Raw genomic sequence first — 25,381 nt, 5'->3', positions numbered from 1 at the left:
TGTCCGCACAAATCCAAAAGAAACGTTTGTCAAGCGTGAGCTCACAGAATAGAATACACTGTAATGATATAAAGTAGGTGCCCTGCAGACATGTGACTCAGCAAACATACAGTATCTACTGTACAGTGACAGATAAGCGGAACAATCACATACAGTGGGTCTTTGTACACAAACACATGGGCCACTCTACCGAATCAGCGTCACTTGCTTATCTAAGAAATAAAATGCACACATGCGCAAAAAAATTAACTGTAAAGTATTTTTTTTATCAAGCAAAGTGTCATGCTCATTGATCGGATTGCGTATTTAATAAATACAATTTCAGATTCATATAAACCGTCTTCAACACTGGTGAAGTAGCATTTGCTGGCTGTCCTTCCTTGCTAAATATTACATTTTATTTATTATTTTACAAAACATGTTATGGCCAACAGGAAGTTGCATCGTTTAAAAACGAATCAAGACATCGTCAGACGGGACGCAAGCTACTTGACGCGAGAGTACATACCAGGCTTAACATATTTAGCCTTGTCCTCCAGTGATAATTGTACTTGTAGGAAATGCAATACTAACTTAGGGTCGCGGCTGCGGACTGTGTATGGACATACACAATTAGTCGCTTACCAAAAATACATCAAGTGTCAGCCAGAGGGAATAATTTTTTGTGATCGTTATTAAAATGCATTAATCAGCATTGTCCACTCACATTTTTTTACGTAATTTGGCCCATACTGATACTGTTCTGTTGACGGTAAAGCATTCAGATACTAAACAGACCATTTTCATCAATTTTTGGGATATGCTTAGTAAACTTACCTCAGAAGGCCACCAGGTGGGGAGTAAGAGTAGCAGTGAAGTGTGGGATACTGGGGTCTCAGCATGAAGGAGAGAATAGCAGCAGTGCCGGCACCAAGAGAATGGCCAACAATCACCAGCCCGTAATGCATGGTGCCCTTGTTCTGTGAGAGACAGCCTGAGTCATCACACTGGCACACTATTTCTGGAATAATCATTCTTTGTAAGCTGCAGTAAGATGCTATTGCACAAGAAAGTAATCATGTACCAAGTCTCTCCCAAAGGCTTGTGACAATATCATCTCCTGCTCCAGTTTCTTCTTGATGTACTCTGCTGAGTAAACCATCCCCTGAGAGGAGAGAGACAAAAGGGTTAAGTGCGGCACACCCGAAGTCTGCTCTAATAAGCTCAGGCAATTCAAGTCATATTAGAAAGTGGGTGATCTAGCTCTCACCTTGTGACCAAGCCAGGTCCCTTGTTGCCCCTCCACCGGCAAACGCTCAGAATCCCCCGTCAGATCAGTCAAAGCATCCTGATCCCACACGCAAGACATAAAAGAAAAATCAGCCAAAAGCAGAGAATAAAAAGTGTCAAAGAGTTGATTTAGTCAGAGAAAAATGTGATCCTTTCATCATGTTTATGCATTCCATGCTTAACTAAAAGAGGAATATGTTGTGATTGGCATAGAATTAGAGGCTGTGGGATGAGAGGTTTGCCTTGTGACGCAGTCATGAGTCATCTCAGATGGGTCAATCCCAGTTTTTGCAGCACGAGTTTCCTTCAGTGTTATGTAAACAATGGAAAGGACATTTATATTTGACTCTGACTGCTTAGGTGTCGAGCAGAAACGATGAGAGTTATCTGAACACTGCTTTAGGCCACACGATGAGGTAAACAAGTTTGTAAGCTTTAGCAATTCTTAGTGAGATGTTGACGGTCACCTTTAGAGATAGGGTTCCTCTGATACTGATGACCACCTTTTTCTTCTCATGATCCACTGCCACAAAAAATGGGGTCTCGTAAACCTAAATGAAAGATGGATAGAAGACTGCTAATTAAATAGACAAGGATAAACTGGGGGTGGGGAAGAGACAAACGTGAATGCTTGCACCTAAACTCGCGTCCACTGGACATCAATGTGAACGTAACATTTGGCAATAAAAATAATTACAATCAAAGTAATTATAATCAAATGTACTCCCTACCAAAAAGTTGGCAAGGTGATTACACTACTCACAAAAAGGGATATATGGCTTTCGGGTGACATATCAGCATAAACCTAAAATGCACTAAATCTCACCCTAATTGTAGCTTTTTTTAAATGTACAACTGTTCAATGTTTCACTACTTACACACAACTTTGCTCTTCAGTTCCTTGTTAGAGAAAGTTGTGTAAAAAGTAGTGAAATATCAAACCGTTACAAGAATGAAGCTGGTCGTTCCAATTTGGTTTCTCACGTATCTCACATGGTCTGCCAGAGAATAAGAAGAAGCAGCAGAAGGGATCGGCAACGCAAACGTTTTTTTTTGTTTTTTGTTTTTTAAAAAGGGAAGAACGACCAATTTAGCGACTCTTCCCGTCAGTAACCAACAACAATACAGCACTTCCTCATTATGCACCAAAGACGGTTATGGCGAGCGAGATGCATTCACAAACTCCCGGAATTGTGAATGTCAGACATTACTACACAAGTGAGACGTTTTTTGCACGTTTTCTATGTTCTGTATTGCTGCAAGTTGTTGTGGAATGTATTCCATATTTTTGAATGTATTACTCAGTTATGATTTTATTGATATTATTAATGTATTTGAATAACTAGTAACTTGAAGTCACCAAATTTTATAGAATTATAAAGCATGGAAACACCAGCACCGTTTTAAAAGTACAGATTTGGTAAGAGTATCGGTTAAAATATAAGCGACACCCATCCTTATGTACAGCTCTGCTCAACCCTTTTTTGTATATTGAACTAATTTATTAATAAAGACTTTATTGATCCTACACGCAGCAATGTATTTCAATCCTGTGGTAAATCCAAACCAAATCATGGCAGAATGTGACAGATCTGCTGTCAAAACAGAGAGGTGTCCCTTTTAATGACACATCATGAACCCATTGTTAATTTACAGTTATCAATTAATGTTTCTGCTGTTTTAACAGACTTTTTTTTGCTCTTCATGTTTTGATGCACATGCCTCATGGCTAATTATGCAAATTAGAGGTGTTATTTCCTACTCCACAGAACATGTTTTCATTATTGTAAAAGTTAGAAAAGGTTACATTATTCCAGCCAATTATTTTCATTGCGCTTGGTGATGGAAGGATTTCATGGAAACATCTGCCATTAAGCTTCTGGTGCACAGCTTTAGTGTAAGTGTTCATGCCAGAGGAGGTTTGGAACGCCACGGTTATTGAGTCAGCAGAACATTGGAAACATTTACCTCATCAATCTGCGACCCTGTTTTTTAACTTTACGATGTTTGCTATACTTGGACTTGTACAGAAACGTTTGCCTTATAAGATAGAATACATTAGATTTCAGTGGCAATTGCTCTAAGACTAAAATATAAAATAAAATAACTGGTGAATTATGTACTTTTGTTGTTAAATTTTATTGAGTAAATATGTGCTAGAATCTGCGATGAGGTGGCGACTTGTCCAGGGTGTACCCCGCCTTCCGCCCGATTGTAGCTGAGATAGGCTCCAGCGCCCCCCGCGACCCCGAAGGGATTAAGCGGTAGAAAATGGATGGATGGATGTGCTAGAATGATGAGACTTTCTTCACTGTGCATTAAGCAGTGTTGAAGCTGAGCGCCCATTGACTTCAATGGGGGAGCATAGCATTGTTTCACTACTGCCAAACTAGATAGTCATTGGATAAATGCATGACTGTCCTGTCCATCCGATGCTTGGCGTTTCTGGAAGCGAATAGAAAGTAGGGTTGGCTTCAGCTGGCCTGGACACTGGGCTTCAGCATAATCATTGAATGATCAGTCTGAGGCGGAATCCCTTTTTGATTGACAGCAAAGTGAGTGAATCAGTAATCTTAAAATATAAAACCATGCCAGAGAATTTTTCAAGGTTAATTCTGTTGCTCCGAGTTGATATGGGGAATTTTACAATCCTCTAAGTCAGTGTTTCCTAACCATAGTTGGGTGGAGAACAATCCCTAGAGCAGGCCTGGGCAATAATTTTGAATCGGGGGCCAAATTTAGAGAAAAAATGTGTCTATATCTATATTTAGGAACACTAATACGAAATCTCACAATAATGTCTGATTGAATGCTAAAAACGTTATGACAGACCACCTTAAAAAAAGGAATGGAATTTTAAAATTTTTTTACTGAATGAGACACCCAGAATGTACATAAATAAAGAATGCAGGATTTACAATATTAACTATGAACAATAAAACACTCAATATTGACAAAATATATATGTCATAGCCCCTCTCGATCGACATATTTTACAATCAAGCAAAATGCAACAAAAATGCAACAAACACAGCTAAATATGAACGTGAAGGGTAAAACCCCCCCCACCTACAATCTGATATATCTGATATATCACTAAGCTTTAGAACTTTGTTGTAAAAATCTCCTTCCGCGTCTGTCCCTGACACCCGCATTTCAAGCTGGCCACTCTGGAAACACTCTGTGGAAACGCTCCCCACCCACACTGCTTGGTGCTTCGTCTGAGCTGCTGTGACTTAAATGGTAAATGGGTTGTACTTGCATAGCGCTTTTCTACGTTTTTTTTTTAAGGAACTCAAAGCGCTTTGACACTATTTCCACATTCACCCATTCACACACACACACACACACATTCACACACTGATGGCGGGAGCTGCCATGCACGGCGCTAAACAGGCCCATCAGGAGCAAGGGTGAAGTGTCTTGCTCAAGGACACAACGGACGTGACTAGGATGGTAGAAGGTGGGGATTGAACCAGTAACCCTCAGATTGCTGGCACGGCCACTCTCCTAACTTCGCCACGCCGTCCCCCTTAGACTTAGATTACCATAGTAACTAATTAGATTACCATAGTACTAGTATATCATGCAAAAGTGCAGATTCAAACCATTTAAATACTTTACATAGTTCAAGACTTCCGGTAATTTGAAAACATCACTGCACATCATAATGGCAGCTACAGTTTCCATGTTAAAGATCTAAAAAAATTATTTGGGAATGTCCGGCGGGCCAGATTGAAAAGCTTAACTGGCCGCATGCGGCCCCTGGGCCTTAATTTGCCCATTGTCTGCCCTAGAGGGCAACCCAAACATATCTGTTTCTCAGCTGTGGTCTGTATGGGCCGTAGTGGTACTCATTTGTAATACACTTTTCCAACACTTGTGGCAGTAATGACAATCTTAAACAAACAGAAGAAGTCTGGAGCTATAGTCATAGAGAAGTTTCTTAAGCACAAATGGCTGAAGTGATGAAGGTGTATTTTCATTTTCACTTTAATTTTAAAAGATGTTGTCATGTGATTGCGACCACAGTGGAAGGGAACTGCTCGTACATTGGTCGTGTATATCGAACGTTCAATACATCTGGACCGAACAATGTGACTGTTTAATAGAAAATACATAAATAATGTAGCATCTATGTATTGTTTCGATGAGTTTTTGACAGCTAATATCAAACTCAACTATCACGCTGCTCCTCACAAGCACACAAAAACACACATTCAAATACACTTAAACAGCAAAAAGACCATCCTGATGCATCACAGGTTCACAAATATTTGTACTAAACAGAACACTTAACATCACAGACAACATTAGGTGGTTATAATAAGTTAAACACAGTTTCATTTACAGATTAGAATTAACATCCAGCCAGGAAGAACATGCTGTTGCCTGTGTATACACACACTACATCACTATGACAACACACACACACACACACACACACACACACAAACACACACACGCACACGCACACACAAACACACACACACACACACACTCACACACACGCACACACACACACACGTAAGAACTGCTTGGATTGAAACGGCCTTTTCAAATCTAAAGTGTTATCTTTTTTCTGGATCTCAATTATATTCACAAGTGTTGCAGTAATACAACTCCATTCTCGACAACTTTTACACAACAAAGAAAAAAAAAGCGTCTTGGCAAAGTCCACCTCATTATTAATGAACCCGCCTTCATTCCAGACCTAAGCACTTTGGCCGCAGGCTGGATGGGATAATACGAATAAAGGAAATGTGTGTACCTTCAGGCGCGTAAAAAAAGACTTCAGCTCAAACGGGAGAATAGGGCCCTTGGTGCATAATCACTTTCTGCACCACTGATTGCAGCGCGCTTGAAGTCGCGTAACCGTCATTTATCATCACTTTAAAGCAACAAGGGAACTAAAAGGGAACTGCTTAAAAAGAACAATTTGTTTGCTGAGTACATGTTTCTCAGTGACCCCATTACAATGAAACATAGCTGCCAAAAGGGTCATGATATGTATACAGTCCATCCGGAAAGTATTCACAGAGCTTCCCTTTTTTCTACATTTTGTTATGTTACAGCCTTATTCCAAAATGGAATACATTCATATTTTTCTCAACATTCTACAGACAATATGACAATGTTGTTTTTTTAATTTGGCAAATTTATTAAAAAAAAAAAAAATCACATTCACAGCCTTTGCTCAATACTTTGTTGATGCACCTTTGGCAGCAATTACAGCCTAAAGTCTTTTTGAATACGATGTCACAAGCTTGGCACACCTATCTTTGGGAAGTTTTGCCCATTCCTCTTTGTAGCACTTCTCAAGCTCCATCAGGTTGGGTGGGAAGTGTTGTTTTTTTATCCAGGATGTCTCTGTACATTGCTGCATTCATTTTTCCCTCTATCCTGACAAGTCTCTCACTTTCTGCTGCTGAAAAACGTCCCGAAATCATGATGCTGCCAAAAATGCATCAACAAAGTATTGAGCAAAGGCTGTGAATACTTTATCCTTATGTATTTTTCTTATTTTTGATATCCATCCATCCATCCATTTTCTAACGATTGTCCCTCTCCGGGTTGCGGGGGTTGCTGGAGCCTTTTAATAATTTTGCAAAGAGAAAAAAAAAAAACTTCACATTGTTAACATGAGGTATTGTCTGTAGAAATTTGAGAACAAAACAAATGTATTCAATTTTGAAATAAGGCTGTAACATAAAATGTGGAAAAAGTGAAGCGCTGTGAATACTTTCCGGATGCACTGTAGTAACTTTAATATTACATTCATAAATATAATATGGTCTTCTATCATAGTATATAAAGAAAACATATTTGAGGGTTCCCTTTAATTGATCCCAATGGATCCCTGCGGGTTCACTTTAATTGATCGTGTATTGCCACTAAGTGGAATTGTGTGCTTACTTTTTACATACCTCAGGAGTGCCCCACAATAATTAGACTTTGTATGAGGAAGTACCGCAAACAACCGCAAATGCTTTGACGGTGACGTTGGAATACTCACAGCATCATGGCAGGACGTGTAGACAATGTGAACTTGCTTGCGCTCCTCGTCCAGGAAATATCTGCGTATGGCCAAAACGTTACAACTACAACAATTGTCCTCCTCCACTGTCACTGACTGGGACAAACGCGAGCCGGACACGGACGTGCAGCTGGGAGAGAAAAAGGAAAAACACACACAGTGGTTTAAAAAAAAAAAAAAAAGAAACTGACATTTAACATGTGTAAAATACAAAATACCATTACAGTTAATCTGTGTAAGTATGTGCTTAATACACTCTCGCTTTGAGTCAGGTTACGGGTACAACCGCCTCGGTGGATTACCGTTTAGCAAGTGTTGACGCATGCAAGATATGATGCTCGCTGAAGTGCCCCGGAGACACAAATTGATCAAAAGCGAGTGACTATATGGTTGAGGGCTTACGGGCAGGTGCTAACGAGGCGGCACAGTCCGCAGGCTGGCTTCCTCATCAGATACATGGGCCAGCCGTACGCAGCGAGAGCGAACAACATGTAGTCGCACACATCCTTGTACATGGCCATCTCGGTCTGGGGTAGGAGAAGACAGAAAACACATGATTGCATTCAGCACAGTCAACTACTGCAGCTCACACAAATAAAGCTGGGAAAAAAATATGCTTTCAGAGTCAAGGATTTCCATTTTAGAAATCAATTACCTTCAGTATAATCCATTTAGAATACACTGTAAACACACTACTCATGAAAAGTTCAGGGTATTGAGCTTTTGGATTAAATTTAAGGATGAAGCAAAAATGCACTGTAATCTTTACAAGTGAACTTTATTTGACCTTCTCTCAACTGTTTTAAATTGTCCAATGTGTCAGTTCATTTTGCACAACTTGCTATTTTCCAACAAGTACATTTATGTGACTCTTGCCATCTATTTGTATTTATTAAAATCCTGTATATTCCATTCTATTGTATTCCTAGTATATTTTATTGCTTTTATAAAATAGGTATTGTTGATTTTTCCTCTTTCATAGTACTAGAACATGCAAACTGAGTGGAGTTTGCATATTCTCCCCGTGACTGCGTGGGTTCCCTCCGGGTACTCCGGCTTCCTCCCACCTCCAAAGACATGCACCTGGGGATAGGTTGATTGGCAACAGTAAATTGGCCCTAGTGTGTGAATGTGAGTGTGAATGTTGTCTGTCTATCTGTGTTGGCCCTGTGATGAAGTGGCGACTTGTCCAGGGTGTACCCCGCCTTCCGCCCGAATGCAGCTGAGATAGGCTCCAGCACCCCCGCGACCCCGAACGGGACAAGCGGTAGGAAATGGATGGATGGATGGATAGTACTTTTAGTACCGTATTTTTCGGATTATAAATCACAGTTTTTTTCATAGTTTGGCCGTAGGTGCGACATATACTCCGGAGCCACTTATATGTGAAATTATTAACACATTATCCAAAATATCAAATAATATTATTTATCTAATTCACGGAAGAGACGAAGCAAATGTCAGCAATCGTCATACACACGTCAACCAATAAGAATTCGGCGGGGGAGTGTCATGGCAGAAGTGCATTGTGGGTCATGGGATGCTAACTGCTATATGCTACTGCCGTAGCTATTAAAATGGATCATTTGAACATTGGCGGTAACTTATAAAAACTAAGAAGAGCTGAACAAAAATGGCACCAAAAAGGAAATCATATACTGCAGATTACAAACTGGACGTAGTGAAATATGCAGCAGAAAACGGCGATCGAGTAGCAGAAAGAAAGGACATACCAGGAGCGACAACGAGGAAGAAGATTTCATCGGATTTAGCGATCAGGAGTGACAGATTGTTTGGTAAACGTACAGCATGTTCTATATGTTATAGTTATTTGAATGACTCTTACCATAATATGTTACGTTAACATACCAGGCACATTCTCAGTTGGTTATTTATGCGTCATATAACGTACACTTATTCAGCCTGTTGTTCACTATTCTTTATTTATTTTAAATTGCCTTTCAAATGTCTATTCTTGGTGTTGGATTTTTTCAAATAAATTTCCCCCAAAAATGCGACTTATACTCGAGTGCGACGTATATATGTTTTTTTCCTTCTTTATTATGCATTTTCGGCCGGTGCGACGTATACTCCGGAGCGACGTATAATCCCAAAAATATGGTAGTTATTTTTCTTGGAATTGAGCTACTGCAATTAAAACATTTCCCTTGTGGATAAATAAAGTTTGTCTAAGTCGAGGTTGCAACCTGCTGATGACGCACTAAGCTTCGTACGAGTAAGGATGGGTATCGAACCTTGATTTTGTTATGGCACCAATGATGACGTAATTGGCCATAAGCAGACTAAGGATGGCTACCTGTAACATTTGAACATATTTAGTACCAATTCCCGGTACCTGGGCTTTGATACGGATAATAATTGGTACAATTTTCCGGTACTTTTGTGTGTTCACGTGTTAACAAATGTTAAATATTTTTTCATTTAACACTGAGCTAATAATGATAAATGTGCTATCCAGTTGCTTGATCTTGTTTTTCTTACACGTCTGAGTCTCATTTACAAGTATTATATAGTAGACCTTGCATGCAGTTGCAATTCCAAAACGTTAGATGTCAGTAGTGTACAGACTACGGCAGAGCCGTGCATAGAGAGAGTATAGCCAACTAAACGAGAGGCGCCATCTTTGCTACCAATAACGTGCGCGCCTGTGCTGGTTGGCATGCAATCTTAGTTTTCATGACAAAATCAACCTAAAATAATAAGTCTAAATATAGTTCTAAACATACTTGAGCTCTTAAACCTACAATAAAATGTGCTTTTATTTCGTCAAAGTATAATTTTGCGGCCGCACTTAATGCACTCTGCTGCTACATAATGCAGTGTTGAGTGACCAGCAGGCACTCTAACACACAATACATGTAAAAAAAAAATACATAGAACCACCAAACAAATACCTTATTATCCTCATTTTGCCAAAATTATCATTAACTTTGGGTGAACAATCACGGAGAAATTATGACTTTTCCCCATATTTCTGCACAATATGGGAACACTGGCGAGCAGTAGAGAATATGGAGTAATTTTTGGTCCAGAACATATTTTGCTTTATACCATACCTTACCAATTTTATGTATAATTTCATTGACATATTTCTTGCCACTTTATGCTGTATATTTTTGAGATTTCCAGTTGGTTTCCTCAACTATTATCACACCCAAAAATGTTGGTTCTTTTATTCTGTTAACGATACTCCATCTATTTCTATTTGTGTTTGACTTTCTCTTCTACTGTTACCGAACAGCATTATTTTGGTTTTACTGACATTCAAAGATAGTCAGTTTTTTTTCAAATCATCTTTTTAATTTGTTAATTTCTTCTGTTATTATTTAATTTAACTTTTGAGTGTTCTCTCCTAAACAAAACGCAGACGTTGTATCGTGTGTTTAACTCGTAATCTGTGGCTCTCCAGTGTTGATGGCAAACTTTTACTTCCCATAAGTGTCTGCTTTCCAGGTTGCGGGGAAAGCGATGTAAAAATGTTTTGCATTTTTCGCGGGTGGCGCAGCCCCATGCTGCACAACAGGACAATTTTACATGTTGAAACAAGCGGATGGATGGAAAAACTAACACGGAAGCGTTGAACATCAGCTCAACCTTGGTAGCAGTCATGGCGCCCTGTAGTCAAGTAAGTGCGTTTTGACCAATCATGTAGGAGTTGGTCAAAAACCGGGTTGGCCAGACTCTCTTTATACATGGCTCTGGACTACAATGTGTTGCTGTTTGATTGGAATGTGCATCTTAGTTATAATTATGATTATCAAATTTAGAGGCGTTGAAATTGCTGTATAAAATGTATATGGCAAAGCCAATTTAAATTACAATTGCGCTAATGCTATTTGAAAAGTGAAGCCTTACTGTTCTTTTGACCACATTCTATCAGAGGTGCTTTCTTATCGCGTCGTGGTTTCCGGCACGTTGGCTGTGGACTTGGCTGCACAAATTTGAGAAAAAAACTAACTGCGATTTTTTTCTCCAAAATTACAATTGCGATTCCATTTGCGATTTTTATGTTTTTTACATTTAAATGCATAAAATTGTGAATAATAACGAGTGAAAGAAGGCATGATACTTTTGGACTGTCAATCAACATTTGTGTACCAAGATGCCACACATTAGGACAATATGCAATTATATTCTTTAAAAAGTATCTGGCTTTTGCAGACAGACTCAGAGCCTTTGTATACATCATGCTCTTAAACTGAAGAACGGATAAAAAATATACAGTGTTTATAATGTAATGTAATCAGAATATATGAAAATAATGCAATCAACCAACTAAAAGGATATAACCTTTTCTTTCTCATCACTGTAGAATTGTTTACCATTGTACTGTAATTGGAACGTAAACAACTTTTTTATCCTAATAAATAAATGAACAAACAAAAAAATAAAATAGACTAATTTCTGTAAGAAATAATTTAACCTAAATAAATATTGAACGTCTTAAAGTGAATTTTTTTCCCCCAGTTGGACAAACTAAGTCGGCTTGTTTTTGTCTTTTTTGCCATCACGTGATCACGGCATTTTCGCTCGTTCGACCGTGTCGATGGTCTCATATTGCCCATACGGGTTGAAGCTGAAATATTCCCACAACGGGACATTTGGCTTTGTAATCATATTTTCCTCTTAATTTGTGTTACTTGGCGAACTTTTCACTAGCAAGTCGCGAGTACGGAAGCTGTCTGTCTGTGCCTCCTGTGTGTGTAAATCTGGCGCCCCGCTCTCTGCCCACTTAGCCAAAGATTGTGAATGACTAAAAGGACATCTCACTTCGTTCAGTTGATTCTACTGTGAAATAAACACGCTCAGGTGCTGAGAGCGAGGCACAGAGTGAGAGTTCTTTCTCCCTGTTTGAAGCTGGAGATGAAGAAAACAAACACACACGGAAATACCAAATTATCGATGCCGGCAAAGTATTTCGGATTCATTTTAATTTACCGTTCGAGTAATTGACTTAATGAATATTGGTCCAGCCCTACTCAGCATCAAAACTTTTTCCAAGATCTAAGTGGTGTTTGTTATTAGTGTACTTACTGCCTCCGCTGCAGCGCACACAAACTTGCAGTTTCCTTAAACACTTGTGATTGGCCTGGAGGCAACGGACGCAATGCTCAACGATTCTGAATGGCGAACATGTCTGATATTTGAATGCCGGTGACAGCAGGAAAAAAAATAACGCCTCTTGCCGTTATTAACCTTACTGTCGATACGATTTTTAATTGTAAAACTCTAGCGGACGCGCGTCTTAAGGGGACGCTGTTTGCTAGCTCTTGGTGTGTGTGGTGTACGCAAAGCACTTAATGTGCAGTTCCAATCTCTCGTGCATGGCCAAAACTTCTGACGGACAGTTTTTCTCTAAAAGAGAAATATTGTCACATTTAATCTTGTGAGATTTTGTCACACCGCTAGCAAAAAGGCTTTGTTTTTAAAATAAATGTGTATGATTTCCATTTTTTAAGCCCCGATTTTGTATCGGTTAAATTGTCCACGATACCCATCCTTACCGCCGAAAACATCTTGTATATCAATTATTAGGTGTCGCCAAAATACCAATTCTAATTGAACAAAGGACATTAATTAGTCCATTCATGGAACACACATGTATGTGAATTTTGCTGTTCAGTAAGTTGTGCAAAAAGTACTGAAACATTAAACACCTAAAGTTTACAGCCGGTCAAACTAGATTAATCTAACGGTTGTAATGTATTTTAGCTTCATCCTGAAATTTCCTCCCAAAACCCAACATCCCTAATATTTGTGAGTAATTGTAATTCCAAGAGCATTGAAAGAGCTTCATCACTTTAAAGAGACATTAAAAATAAATATACAGTGGTACCTCAACTTAAGAGTTCCCCAACTAAAGAGTATTTTGAGATAGGAGCTGTCTCTCGGCTAATTCTTGTGTTTTAAGTTACAAGCAAAAATTTGAGTTGCAAGCATCCCCGCCATACGTTGGCGTAGCAAATTTCACAGTAAATCCTGTAAGATTCGACAAAAAAACATTTCATCTTACTCACTAGCATTAGCTTACAGCAAGAGATCAACATAACTTCCTAAGGAAGGAAAAAAGTGAGTGTGAAGGTCAGTGCTGGGAAGAAGTGGATGATATTCAAGAATTAATTAAAAACATGACCAAGCGTGTCACCAACTTGCAAAGCAGTTTGAGCTTATCCATTCTAGTTTGCACCATACTGAAGGAGGAGTCTAACGCCAGCCAAGAATGTTAAATTAATATCTAAAACGGTGGGCATGCATCCATGAAAATATGGGAAAGCTGCTGATGGTGTGTTTGACGGAGAAGCAGCTGGAAGGACATACCGTAGAAGTCCGCTCTCAAAGGTAAATGCTATACATTATAATTAGAATAAATCATAAAACTACTGTAGTTGTTAGAAGTACATTTTATTTTATTATTTTTCTCTACAATATTTCTTATCTAAAAGTTTTAGTTGTTTTTTTTTTAAAGCATATTACATGTTAAAACGGCTGTTTTGGGGGGCCAAGCACCAATTAAATGGAATTCAATTCATTTCAATGCAAGACGTTGATTTAAGATACAAGTGTTTTGAGTTGAGAGTTCCGACACAGAACCAAACAAGTATAAATAAATACTATAGTATTTTATGTTTTCTATGTTGCAATTAGACATGGTTTTCAACCTTGGCTTAATCCCTTCATCAGATACAGTGACTCACCGAGTTCTTCAGGTCCAGATATCTAGTGTTTCGTGTAACAGGCATCCCAGAAAGGAAGGCTAATATATCATTGTTTCCCTGAGAAGGACACAATAACAAAGCAGTTAGAGGAGCAATGTGAGCACATACTGTATTGAATAGACTGATACCTGGTCCAATATAGACGATCTTTTAGATCTCTGCGTCTGACGCAGGAGTACCAATCCAGCAATAATATCACTCGGCACAATGTCCAGGTCTCGGAAGAACTCTGCAAAAATGCTTGCCACCTCTGAATATGCATCCTGCAGATGAAACAGTAGCTATCAGGACATCTGTAATATATTGAATATCTCAAAAGCAGCTTCATTGCAGTAAGTTTGTGTCCCTAACTGATTGTGTATCCTGTGCTCTTGTGCAGCACATGAAGAATTTTAGTCTTCTGCTCCAGCTGCTGGCTTGACCTTCCTCAAGTCTGTGTCTAAAAAAACAAAAAAGTTAAATAAGGGATAAATCAATTGGAATCTCTTGTGTGTGACACGAAATGGTAGTTAGTACCTGAGCGTGTATGTTGTGAGGTTTCGTTGACGCCGGCGAGTTGCTTTCAGTTTGACGAATGTCCGACCAGTTGGATCAAAAGTGCACATGAGAGTGATGCAGACGCTGAATATCACTAGCCAGTTGCATGCAACGATCCCTGCAAGACCATTAGAAATACACTGTATTGGGTAAACAGCAATTGTTTAATCAAATCGTAATAAAAACATATTACTATTAATAAAAAAATATGCTGCAATGGGTAAAAAGCAATTGTTTAATCAAATCGTAATTAAAAAATATCAGTAATAATATTGAAGGTATTGGTATTATTGGTTTATTTTGTACATGCATATACTGTAGTTACACTGTATTAGGGAAGCAACAATATGAACAATTTTTATCACGGTTAGCATGACCAAAATGATCACGTTTATCATTAATATTGCGGTATTGTTGAATGTGCTTAGAAAGTACTTGTACACACACTGAAATCATTTGACCAAGTTTTTTGTTTTTTAAATAACTAAATTAAAAAGTAATTGTTAGAAAACCCACTGTTTTGCATGTTTTGTGTTTCTTGTGCTTAACTGATAGTGTTTTAGTCTTAGTATTTTATCTGTTTTATTGGCAAAGCTTTTTATTTTAGTAAAAAGTATGTAACAAATAAAATCTATTTTAATTATTTATTATTTCTGGTGCAGTGTTGTGGTGTCCTACTCTGCTCAGCGGTCTATGAACGCACCGTAAAAACACCTTCTCGTATTCCTATAGACACTTACTCTGTTGTAAGAGAGCACAGCTTGTAGGTTCTATGTCGACAATTGAATATCTTTGTTCGGCAGACAGCTATGTGTTTACATAAGTTTAGATTGGGGTATGTTGTTTCTTAATAGTGAAAAAGTTAATGTATCTTGTTTTTATGTTAGCATCTAAGCTAGCAAACTGGCGCCAGTCAGTCCATGAGTTTATCAAAGTGCAGTTATTGATCACAATTTTTCGATAATTTTAATTTTACAACGGTAATACTCACCGTCGGGAGCTTTGGTGCGTTTATTTTTAGGGATGGGTACCGTTCATTTAAACCGATACAGTACCAATTTTTGGTCCCTGGAAATTGATACCGGTAGTCAACGGTACCAATTTTCGGTACTTTTGTATGTGTTAACAAATATTTGTTTTTGACAGTAAAATCAACTTTTTTAATGCAACATTTAGAAATGAGCTGACTAAGCTAACTGTTGTCAATTTGTTATATCTTGTTCTAATATATTTTAATTTCTTTGTGTAATCCATTCTATAATTTATTCCACATAATGATAGACTGACTATAGGTCTTAACTGTTGTACATGCATACAAATGTTTTAAGTTTAAATTTTCCTTTCGGTTATATTTCTGCTCTTGCTGAAAATAATTCAATCAATCCATCAAAAAAAACATATATAGAACATTCTTGGGTAGCAGGTTAAAGTGTGCTTTGTGCATAATTCTAAGTGTTCACAAATGCATCAAACCATTGAATTTTAATACATTTTTGATAATGAATGTTATGTATTATTCTGACTTACCTCTTTTGTAACACGGTTAGTGAAAGAAGCATACTTTTGTTATTTACGTATGTTTTTACACAATAACTTAGATATGGTAACACGAGCAAGCAGTAAAGAATATGAAGTGATTTTTTGGCCCAGAACATATTCACCTTTCTTCATCATTGTAGAACATTTGTATTATAATCCTTACACAAAGTAACAGTGAAACTCAATGTATTAATCACTGAATGGAGAACTGAGGGTGGGGTTAAATACATTATCTTCTTCTCACTCCCTTTCAGGCAAAACTGGATCATCATGCTTACATACTGTACATTACTGTTTGCAATATATTCATTTATATTATTATGTGTTGTCTACCTTATAATTTTTTTATGTCATTGCCTGAAATAAATAAATAAATGAAACAAATGTATGAAGTATTTCTTGCTACCTCATGTGACATTTTCAAATCAATCTATAATCTATTATTACACCTATTTTTATTTTTTTTTAAACTCAGTCAATGTTTATGTTGTCTATTTGTATTTGCGTTTCACTCTTTCATTTACACTTACCGAATAGAATTATTTTAGATTTACTGAGACTCAAAAATAACCTGTTTTTGTCAAACCTTCTCTTTAATTAGTTAATTTCTTCTGTTATTTGTATTAGCTTCTGTGTGTTCTCTCCTGAACAAAATGTGGTCGTATCAAATAGCACTAACTTAAAATCTTTTGTAACATAAATAATGTAATAACTTGAACCATTTTGGCCCTTGTATTAATCCCTGGGGTACACCAAAAAATACAGTATATTTAAAGCTGCACATGTGCAGCTTCACGTATTGCTTCCTATTGGTTATATACTGTATCTTCTCAGGGCATTCAATCGTTCTCAACTGGACTGTTTGGTTTGTCTTAGATTTAGACAAACTTTATTGATCCACGAGGGAAATTGTTCAAAAAGAAGACAAACCTCTCATAGACCTAGATTGGTCAGATCTCGAACTACCCGATCTGACCAATCTAAGTCTATGAGAACAAACTGATGAAGCCCACTCAGAGGAGAGGCAAAACGTCTTCTAAAACAAACCAACCAGTCCAGTTGTGATCGACTGAATGCCCTAAGATGTCAATGACCTGGATGAATAAGAACATTCATAGACATTTTATGTACTGTAGCTTCTTACCCAGTTCAAGACCAACCCTCTAATGCCCTACAATAATAATTGGTCAATTAAGATTTTATGATTGTATTAAATGCTTTGATAAAAATTTTAAATAAGGTGTCAAATGTATCAATGTATTATACATTGAAAGATGTTCCCAAATACTGTGACCCATGTTCTGCACACAATCGTAAACAATCTACTGTGTGACAGTAGCAGAAGAAGAGGACAAACCACAATAAATCTAATTTGTCCCGGTTGGATATGAAAAAGCCTTTTTAACATTCTCATTACTATTCTCCTTGAAGCCCTGTTTGACTCACCCAAAGCCAGGTTCTTGGCGGTGACATCAGAGCATGGCTGGTAATACTGAACAAGCCAGGCAATTCCCACCACCGCATACACGAGCTCAACCAACAGGATAGCTGGGGTGGGAAAGAAGGAGGAGGAGAGAGTGAGCAGAACAATCAATAAGTGTACAATCAATACAACCAGTGTTCAAATCTTTTCTTGGAAGCACAACTACGCACTTTGTCAGAAAACAACGAGGTATTGCGCACAAACAAATATGCCAAATATAGAAAGGTCATGTACTGTACAGAAAACATAACCAAGTGGACAAATTAAGCATAAGCCATCGGAGTCTACGCGGTAGTTTTCAGCGGTTTGACGCACTTCTGTGTTATACCTCTATGTTTCAAAATAAAACCTTTCTTGCCTCAATGTATTTAATTTTTTCCAATACACCCTCATGTGAGTGACTATAGTTTTTTTTTAGTTAGACACACTGTATGAGAATATTGGCCACAAAAATAACCAAGAAACTTCAAATCCCAAGGAGGTAAAATATAGATTGTTTTTGTAAAAAAACAAACACTTTATACTGTATGAGAAATGGGCTAAAATATATATACTGTACGTATCAATATTTATCGCAGCCTGCTGCAATAACAATATATATCACAATACATTTGGCATATAAATGTTCATAGAGACATTTAAAAATGGATTACAAAGGCTTTTGACATAACAGTATGCGATAATATAATAATATAATTTTTATTTGGTTATTTTCTATTTTATATATTGCTGTTTTTATTACTACTATTCTTACTATTTTATGATCGTATATATTTATATATATACTGTTATAGTTGGTTACTTTCTGCTGTAACATGGTTCTATCTACACTTCTGTTAAAATGTAATAAGCACTTATTATTCTGTTTAGGGAAGCACGGTGCACCAGGGGTTAGTGCATGTGCCTCACAATATGAAGGTCCTGAGTTCAATCCCGGGCTCGGGATCTTTCTGTGTGGAGTTTGAATGTTCTCCCCGTGACTGCGTGGGTTCCCTCCAGGTACTCCGGCTTCCTCCCACCTCCAAAGACATGCACCTGGGGATAGGTTGATTGGCAACACTAAATTGGCCCTTGTGTGTGAATGTGAGTTTGAATGTTGTCTATCTGTCTGTGTTGGCCCTGCGATGAGGTGGCGACTTGTCCAGGGTGTACCCCGTCTTTCGCCCGAATGCAGCTGAGATAGGATCCAGCACCCCCGCGACCACGAACGGGACAAGCGGTAGGAAATGGATGGATGGACAGATATTCGGTTTAGATACTTGACATTATTAGTTTTGGCCAATGCTACACATTTGGGTATTGATCTAATGCCAAGCAGTTACAGGGGCACTATTCCACATACCAGTACTGATATTGATAAAAATTTTCAATATCATTTAATGATTACATTTAAACAAAAAGAAGGTCCTGGGTTTGATTCCTGGGCTAGGGGTCTTTCTGTGTGGAGTTTGGCTGTGTGGGTTCCCTCCGGGTACTCCGGCTTCCTCCCACCTCCAAAAACATGCACCTGGGGATAGGTTGATTGGCAACACTAAATTGGCCCTAGAGTGTGAATGTGAGTGTGAATGTTGTCTGTCTATCTGTGTGGGCCCTGCGATGAGGTGGCGACTTGTCCAAGGTGTACCCCGCCCTCTGCCTGAAGGCAGCTGGGATGGGCTACGGCCAATCCGCAACCCCGAGAGAGACAAGCAGTAGAAAATGGATGGATGGATGGATTTTTGATTACAATTATAATGAGATAATATATACAATATAATACATTACATAAAATGTCTCTAAAATAAATCCTTCCGTTTTTGCCTTTAAAGTCCTTCTTCGTCTAACGACTTATTTCCGGAGCAACAATTCAAAAATCCTTTATAAATATAAATAAAAACCTATCTTTTTTTCCAAATAGTTCAAGAAAGACCACTACAAATGAGCAATATTTTGCACTGTTATACAATTTAATAAATCAGAAACTGATGACATAGTGCTGTATTTTACTTCTTTATCTCTTTTTTTCAACCAAAAATGCTTTGCTCTGATTAGGGGGTACTTGAATTTAAAAAAAATTCACAGTGGGTACATCACTGAAAAAGGTTGAGAACCACTGATATAGACGATATAAATAATATAAATTTGGCCGACAATATAGCTCTTAATGCTATCGTCAGATCGTGATAATGCATGTTAATGACACATTCCAGCTCTGTCCCACAGCGGCAAGGGAACAACTGCGTGGTCAATGCAATGTAGCGTCCTCGCTAGCAAGCTGGCGCCTAAAGTCTCTCCACAGTGCAAAGCCGCTTCTAAGTCACTAATCCTCACCTCAATGGTGGCAAATAAACTACGTTTCTTACAAGTGTCATTATCACTGGAGGATGAAAAATAACTAAACATATACACTACACACCATAGGAAGCTACAAGAAGCCATACCAATCGCTAATCTAGAGCTCCTGAATGTAAATAAGGGTTGGTGGATGTTAAGGTCCTGAGCTCAGGATCTTTTTGTGTGGAGTTTGCATGTTCTCCCCGTGACTGCATGGGTTCCCTCCGTGTACTCCGTTCCCTCCGGGATAGGTTGATTGGCAAGACTAAATTGGCCCTAGTGTGTGAATGTGAGTGTAAATGCTGTCTATCTATCTGTGTTGGTCCTGTGATGAGGTGGCGACTTGTCCAGAGTGTACGCCGCCTTCCGCCCGAATGCAGCTGAGATAGGCTCCAGCACCCCCGTGACCCCGAAAGGGACAAGCGGTAGAAAATGGATGGATGGATCGATACAAATATTGACAGTAAATGGTATAGTATCAGTATATGGTTGATACTATAGTGCAGTGGTTCTCAACGTTTTTTCAGTGATGTACCCCCTGTGAACATTTTTTTAATTCAAGTACCCCCTAATCAGAGCAAAGCATTTTTGGTTGAAAAAAAGAGATAAAGTAAAATACAGCACTATGTCATCAGTTTCTGATTTATTAAATTGTATAACAGTGCAAAATATTGCTCATTTGTTGTGGTCTTTCTTGAACTATTTGGAAAAAAGATATAAAAATAACTAAAAACTTAAATATAAATATATACACTACCGTTCAAAAGTTTCGGGTCACCCAAACAATTTTGTGGAATAGCCTTCATTTCTAAGAACAAGAATAGACTGTCGAGTTTCAGATGAAAGTTCTCTTTTTCTGGCCATTTTGAGCGGTTTATTGACCCCACAAATGTGATGCTCCAGAAACTAAATCTGCTCAAAGGAAGGTCAGTTTTATAGCTTCTGTAAAGAGCTAAACTGTTTTTAGATGTGTGAACATGATTGCACAAGGTTTTTCTAATCATCAATTAGCCTTCTGAGCCAATGAGCAAACACTATGTACCATTAGAACACTGGAGTGATAGTTGCTGGAAATGGGCCTCTATACACCTATGTAAATATTGCACCAAAAACCAGACATTTGCAGCTAGAATAGTCATTTACCACATTAGCAATGTATAGAGTGTATTTCTTTAAAGTTAAGACTAGTTTAAAGTTATCTTCATTGAAAAGTACAGTGCTTTTCCTTAAAAAATAAGGACATTTCAATGTGACCCCAAACTTTTGAACGGTAGTGTATATAAACATATATATAATATATAAATAGAGATTGCGCCAAACATGCTCACAAATGAAAAATCAGGTAACAAAGCGAGACATCTTACCTAGTCGGATATAGATGACATACTGCACAGCTTCCCTGGGCTGCGTGTACAGGATGCTGCCCCTCATGCTCAACCACATGATGGCGCTCTCACAGATGAGGCAGCTGACCAAGATGCCAAGATACCCTCGGCCGTGGTCCACCAGGGTTATAGAGCAGGACTGGTCCGAGCCATAAGGAAGGCCGAACAGAACCACGGACAGAACCACCAACCTGAACATGGTACCCCAGTGAAATAAAAAACTTGTAGCGTGGAGAAAAATAACAAAGTTGTGTGACTCACCAGATGCAGTGTAAAAGGAAAAGGAAGAGGGCGGGCAGCACCAGGTCATCACTGCCGACTGACCAGCGCCGCCGAAACATCACCATGCCAGGCATCACTGCCCTGTGGGGAAACAATCAAGAATGAATGGATACAATTTGCAACGATCTGTCTATACGTTTTTGGCACTGATGCTTTTTATATCCTATTACTGCATCCCAGAAAACTAAAGTTGGAACTTACAATGAAATACCAGCCAAACAGACAGATGCTTCGTATAAAGTAGCAGCAAACTGTTATTCTTTGCCAAACATTTTCGTTTATCATTCTGCCTAAACAAAGCATACCATGTGTTGGTGATTCAGGGCTTGATTTTCTAAAGGTTTGTGTGTACTAAAACACGTGCAAACCTGATAGCACACGCAAAGCTGATCTACTAAACTTGTGCAAAGTGGATTGCGTCATTTAAGTGAGCAGAATAAGGTGCGTCATTCATTTTGCGTCTCCGTCTTCATTAATATGCAAAATATATGCTGACCATCAAAATTCCCAAAATACTGGGAGGAGAAAATGCAAATATAAAAATACAGCACACGCGATGTGATTTATCAACACTCATCACTGTTTTGCGACAACTATGTATGCAAACTGACAGTTCTACACAGACAGACGAGAATATTCTGTCCTACGTTTGTGTGTCAACATTTTGGTAGACGGTCTATTCAGCAATCTCATTGTATTGCTCCTATATGACTTAGGGGGCTGAATAAAATTAATTCAATTGATGCGTTTTGGTGTCTACTGTTGTTTTTTTTTATGTTATTATTTTTTATTTAAATAATATATTACTGTATTATACCTCCTACATGAAAATACGTCTTGCATTGTGCATGTTCTTGTGTTTTAGTCATTCCAGGCGCACAAATGCGATGGTAATGTGATCCAGTGCCTCTGCGCACTGAATGGGAAAGTGAAAGAAAAGTGTCAGAAAGTGTCAGTGTACTTGTTTCTGTTGTCTAGATGGCCATTCAAAAAAGGTGTTGCAGATTATAGATGTGTTCTGCTGGTTCAAATCATCGCACACCAGTCGGAGCATAACATGAAAGTGAACAAATGATAGTCTTTGTGGTAAAAGCCTTGTATGCACGCAAAACCCTCATTTAATTAAAGCGGTCTGCACTACTTTCCAATTGCACACGTAGATCACACGCAACACGCCCACTTATAGTACACACCTTTTTTTTTTTTGCATATGCGTCGCTGTCTAGCGCGTGGTATTTGAATCTTTGTAAATCAGGCCCTCAGTCTCTGTAAAAAAAATTATTGACTGCAAAATAACCCAATATGGGGCCAAAGAAAGTTGAAAGTATCAGCACATTGATAAAGAAGGAGAGAAACTCTATTGAATTTAACAAAAAAAAATGTAGCAATGCTAGTGGTATCTCAACTTAAGAGTGTTTGGCTAATGTCGGCTAATTGTTATGCTTTAAGTTGCAAGCACAAATTTTAGTTAAAAGCATCCCGTCATTATTTGGAGTAGTAAATGCCACAGTCAACCCCGTAAGATCCGACCATCTTACTGGCTAGCGTTAGAGGAATATTTTCTACTTTACCAGAATGGAATGCATTGGGGGTCATTCTCTTTGTTCTGCTTGAGGAACCAAACACAATGCATCCACACCTTGCTTGTATCTTTGCAAATACACATACATAGTGTACTCTTGAGTTTTGATGGTGAGAGGAGGTGCCAGGTACAAAATGGAGGGAAATTGAACATGTGTGTCAAAAACAAAACACGCTTAAGTTAACTTTCGGTTTTGTTGGCCTGAAGCCCAAGGAACTCTGCTTGTGAGGGGTGGTAGAATGGACAAAAGCACTGAAGAGTTCAAACCATCGAGAGAGAATGTGCTGGACTTTGTAGAGCTCTGTCTTATCTGTTTAGGGCCCCTATTTAGCCAAAAAAGGACCAATGGTACCAAAAAAGTAGAAGTTTCAAATATGTTATAATGGAAATAGAAAGAAAAATCAATGTTAAAGGCCTATTGAAATGAATTTTTTTTATTTAAACGGGGATAGCAGATCCATTCTATGTGTCATACTTGATCATTTCGCGATATTGCCATATTTTTGCTGAAAGGATTTAGTAGAGAACATCGACGATAAAGTTTGCAACTTTTGTTTGCTGATAAAAAAGCCTTGCCTGTACCGGAAGTAGCTTGACGTCGCAGGTTGAAAGGCTCCTCACATTTCCCCATTGTTTACACCAGCAGCGAGAGCAATTCGGACCGAGAACGCGACGATTACCCCACTAATTTGAGCGAGGATGAAAGATTTGTGGATAAGGAACATGAGAGTGAAGGACTAGAGTGCAGTGCAGGACGTATCTTTTTTTGCTCTGAACGTAACTTAGGTACAAAGGCTCATTGGATTCCACACTTTCTCCTTTTTCTATTGTGGATCACGGATTTGTATTTTCAACCACTTCGGATACTATATCCTCTTGAAAATGAGAGTCGAGAACGCGAAATGGACATTCACAGTGACTTTTATCTCCACGACAATACATCGGTGAAGCACTTTAGCTACGGTGCTTAAATGCGGATAGAAACAAAAGAAATGAGCCCCTGACTGGAAGGATAGACAGAAGATCAACAATACTACTATCAGGAGACACCGAACCAAACACTGGACCTGTAACTACACGGTTAATGCTGTGCCGCCTGTCGAAGCCTAGCAATGCTGTTGCTAACGACGCCATTGAAGCTAACTTAGCTACGGGACCTCGTCAGAGCTATGATAAAAACATTAGCGCTCCACCTACACCAGCCCTCATCTGCTCATCAACACCCGTGCTCACCTGCGTTCCAGCGATCGACGGCGCAACGAAGGACTTCACCCGATCATCGATGCAGTCGGCGGCTAGCGTCGGATAGCGCGTCTGCTATCCAACACAAAGTCCTCCTGGTTGTGTTGCTGCAGCCAGCCGCTAATACACCGATCCCACCTACAGCTTTCTTCTTTGCAGTCTCCATTGTTCATTAAACAAATTTCAAAAGATTCACCAACACAGATGTCCAGAATACTGTGGAATTTTGCGATGAAAACAGAGCTGTTTGTATTGGGATACAATGTGTCTGAATACTTCCGTTTCAACCATCGACGTCACGCGCAAACGTCATCATACATAGACGTTTTCAACCAGAAGTTTCGCGGGAAATTTAAAATTGCACTTTATAAGTTAACCCGGCCGTATTGGCATGTGTTGCAATGTTAAGATTTCATCATTGATATATAAACTATCAGACTGCGTGGTCGGTAGTAGTGGGTTTCAGTAGGCCTTTAATGCTACCAAATAAGAGGTCAAAGATTACAAAAAGCTCAGCATGGGCAGAGCAGTGATTTCCAGTAAAGTGCGAGTGGAAGATACTGACAAAAAGTACAAGACGGGCTCTGGAGAAATGTTCTACTTCGTGGACAAATGAAAGTGGAACTGCTTTGATTTATGATGGTGCTCTGTAAAAAAAAGAATGTTTACTGTCACCCATGTCTTTTGTTGAAAAGGACAGCCAAGTTAATTAGTTAGCTCGCGGCTCAACGGGTTTGAAATAAAAAAGTCGCGGCAGGAGGAAAATGGTAGGAAGTGGGCAGCCACAGAGAGACTGATGCAGGCCTTATAGTGCTGATATAGGCTGACCTGGCCTTTATGGTGAGCTACTCTCTGTACAAAAACAACCCATTATGCAAAATCTTAACAAGAAATATACACAAAGAAGAAAACTTATGAACAAGAACATGCTTTTCAGCTATTGGTTGTCTTTGGTTGTCAGCACTGATTTGTCAT

The 25,381-nt window shown here is 38.7% G+C and overlaps 1 protein-coding gene across 2 annotated transcripts in view; it reads right to left on the bottom strand.

The window, feature by feature from the left end:
* LOC133638650 (diacylglycerol lipase-alpha-like) overlaps nucleotides 1-25,381 on the bottom strand; it is an 84,817-nt gene that overhangs the window by 24,977 nt on the left and 34,459 nt on the right. For both annotated transcript variants that reach the window (XM_062031472.1, XM_062031480.1), the window contains exons 2-14: nucleotides 21,562-21,663; nucleotides 21,280-21,491; nucleotides 17,566-17,667; nucleotides 14,560-14,698; nucleotides 14,395-14,482; nucleotides 14,172-14,306; nucleotides 14,023-14,100; nucleotides 7,709-7,833; nucleotides 7,286-7,436; nucleotides 1,737-1,820; nucleotides 1,250-1,327; nucleotides 1,064-1,144; nucleotides 817-959 (exon numbers count right to left, since the gene is read on the bottom strand). In XM_062031472.1, coding sequence (XP_061887456.1) covers nucleotides 817-959; nucleotides 1,064-1,144; nucleotides 1,250-1,327; nucleotides 1,737-1,820; nucleotides 7,286-7,436; nucleotides 7,709-7,833; nucleotides 14,023-14,100; nucleotides 14,172-14,306; nucleotides 14,395-14,482; nucleotides 14,560-14,698; nucleotides 17,566-17,667; nucleotides 21,280-21,491; nucleotides 21,562-21,656 — 1,511 coding nt within the window. In that variant the 5' untranslated portion in view covers nucleotides 21,657-21,663. The remainder of the gene's footprint in view (nucleotides 1-816; nucleotides 960-1,063; nucleotides 1,145-1,249; nucleotides 1,328-1,736; nucleotides 1,821-7,285; nucleotides 7,437-7,708; nucleotides 7,834-14,022; nucleotides 14,101-14,171; nucleotides 14,307-14,394; nucleotides 14,483-14,559; nucleotides 14,699-17,565; nucleotides 17,668-21,279; nucleotides 21,492-21,561; nucleotides 21,664-25,381) is intronic.

The sequence above is a fragment of the Entelurus aequoreus genome, linkage group LG02, assembly GCF_033978785.1.
Source record: "Entelurus aequoreus isolate RoL-2023_Sb linkage group LG02, RoL_Eaeq_v1.1, whole genome shotgun sequence".
NCBI classification, from domain to species: domain Eukaryota; kingdom Metazoa; phylum Chordata; class Actinopteri; order Syngnathiformes; family Syngnathidae; genus Entelurus; species Entelurus aequoreus.
This window is presented reverse-complemented; position numbering and strand designations above follow the sequence as displayed.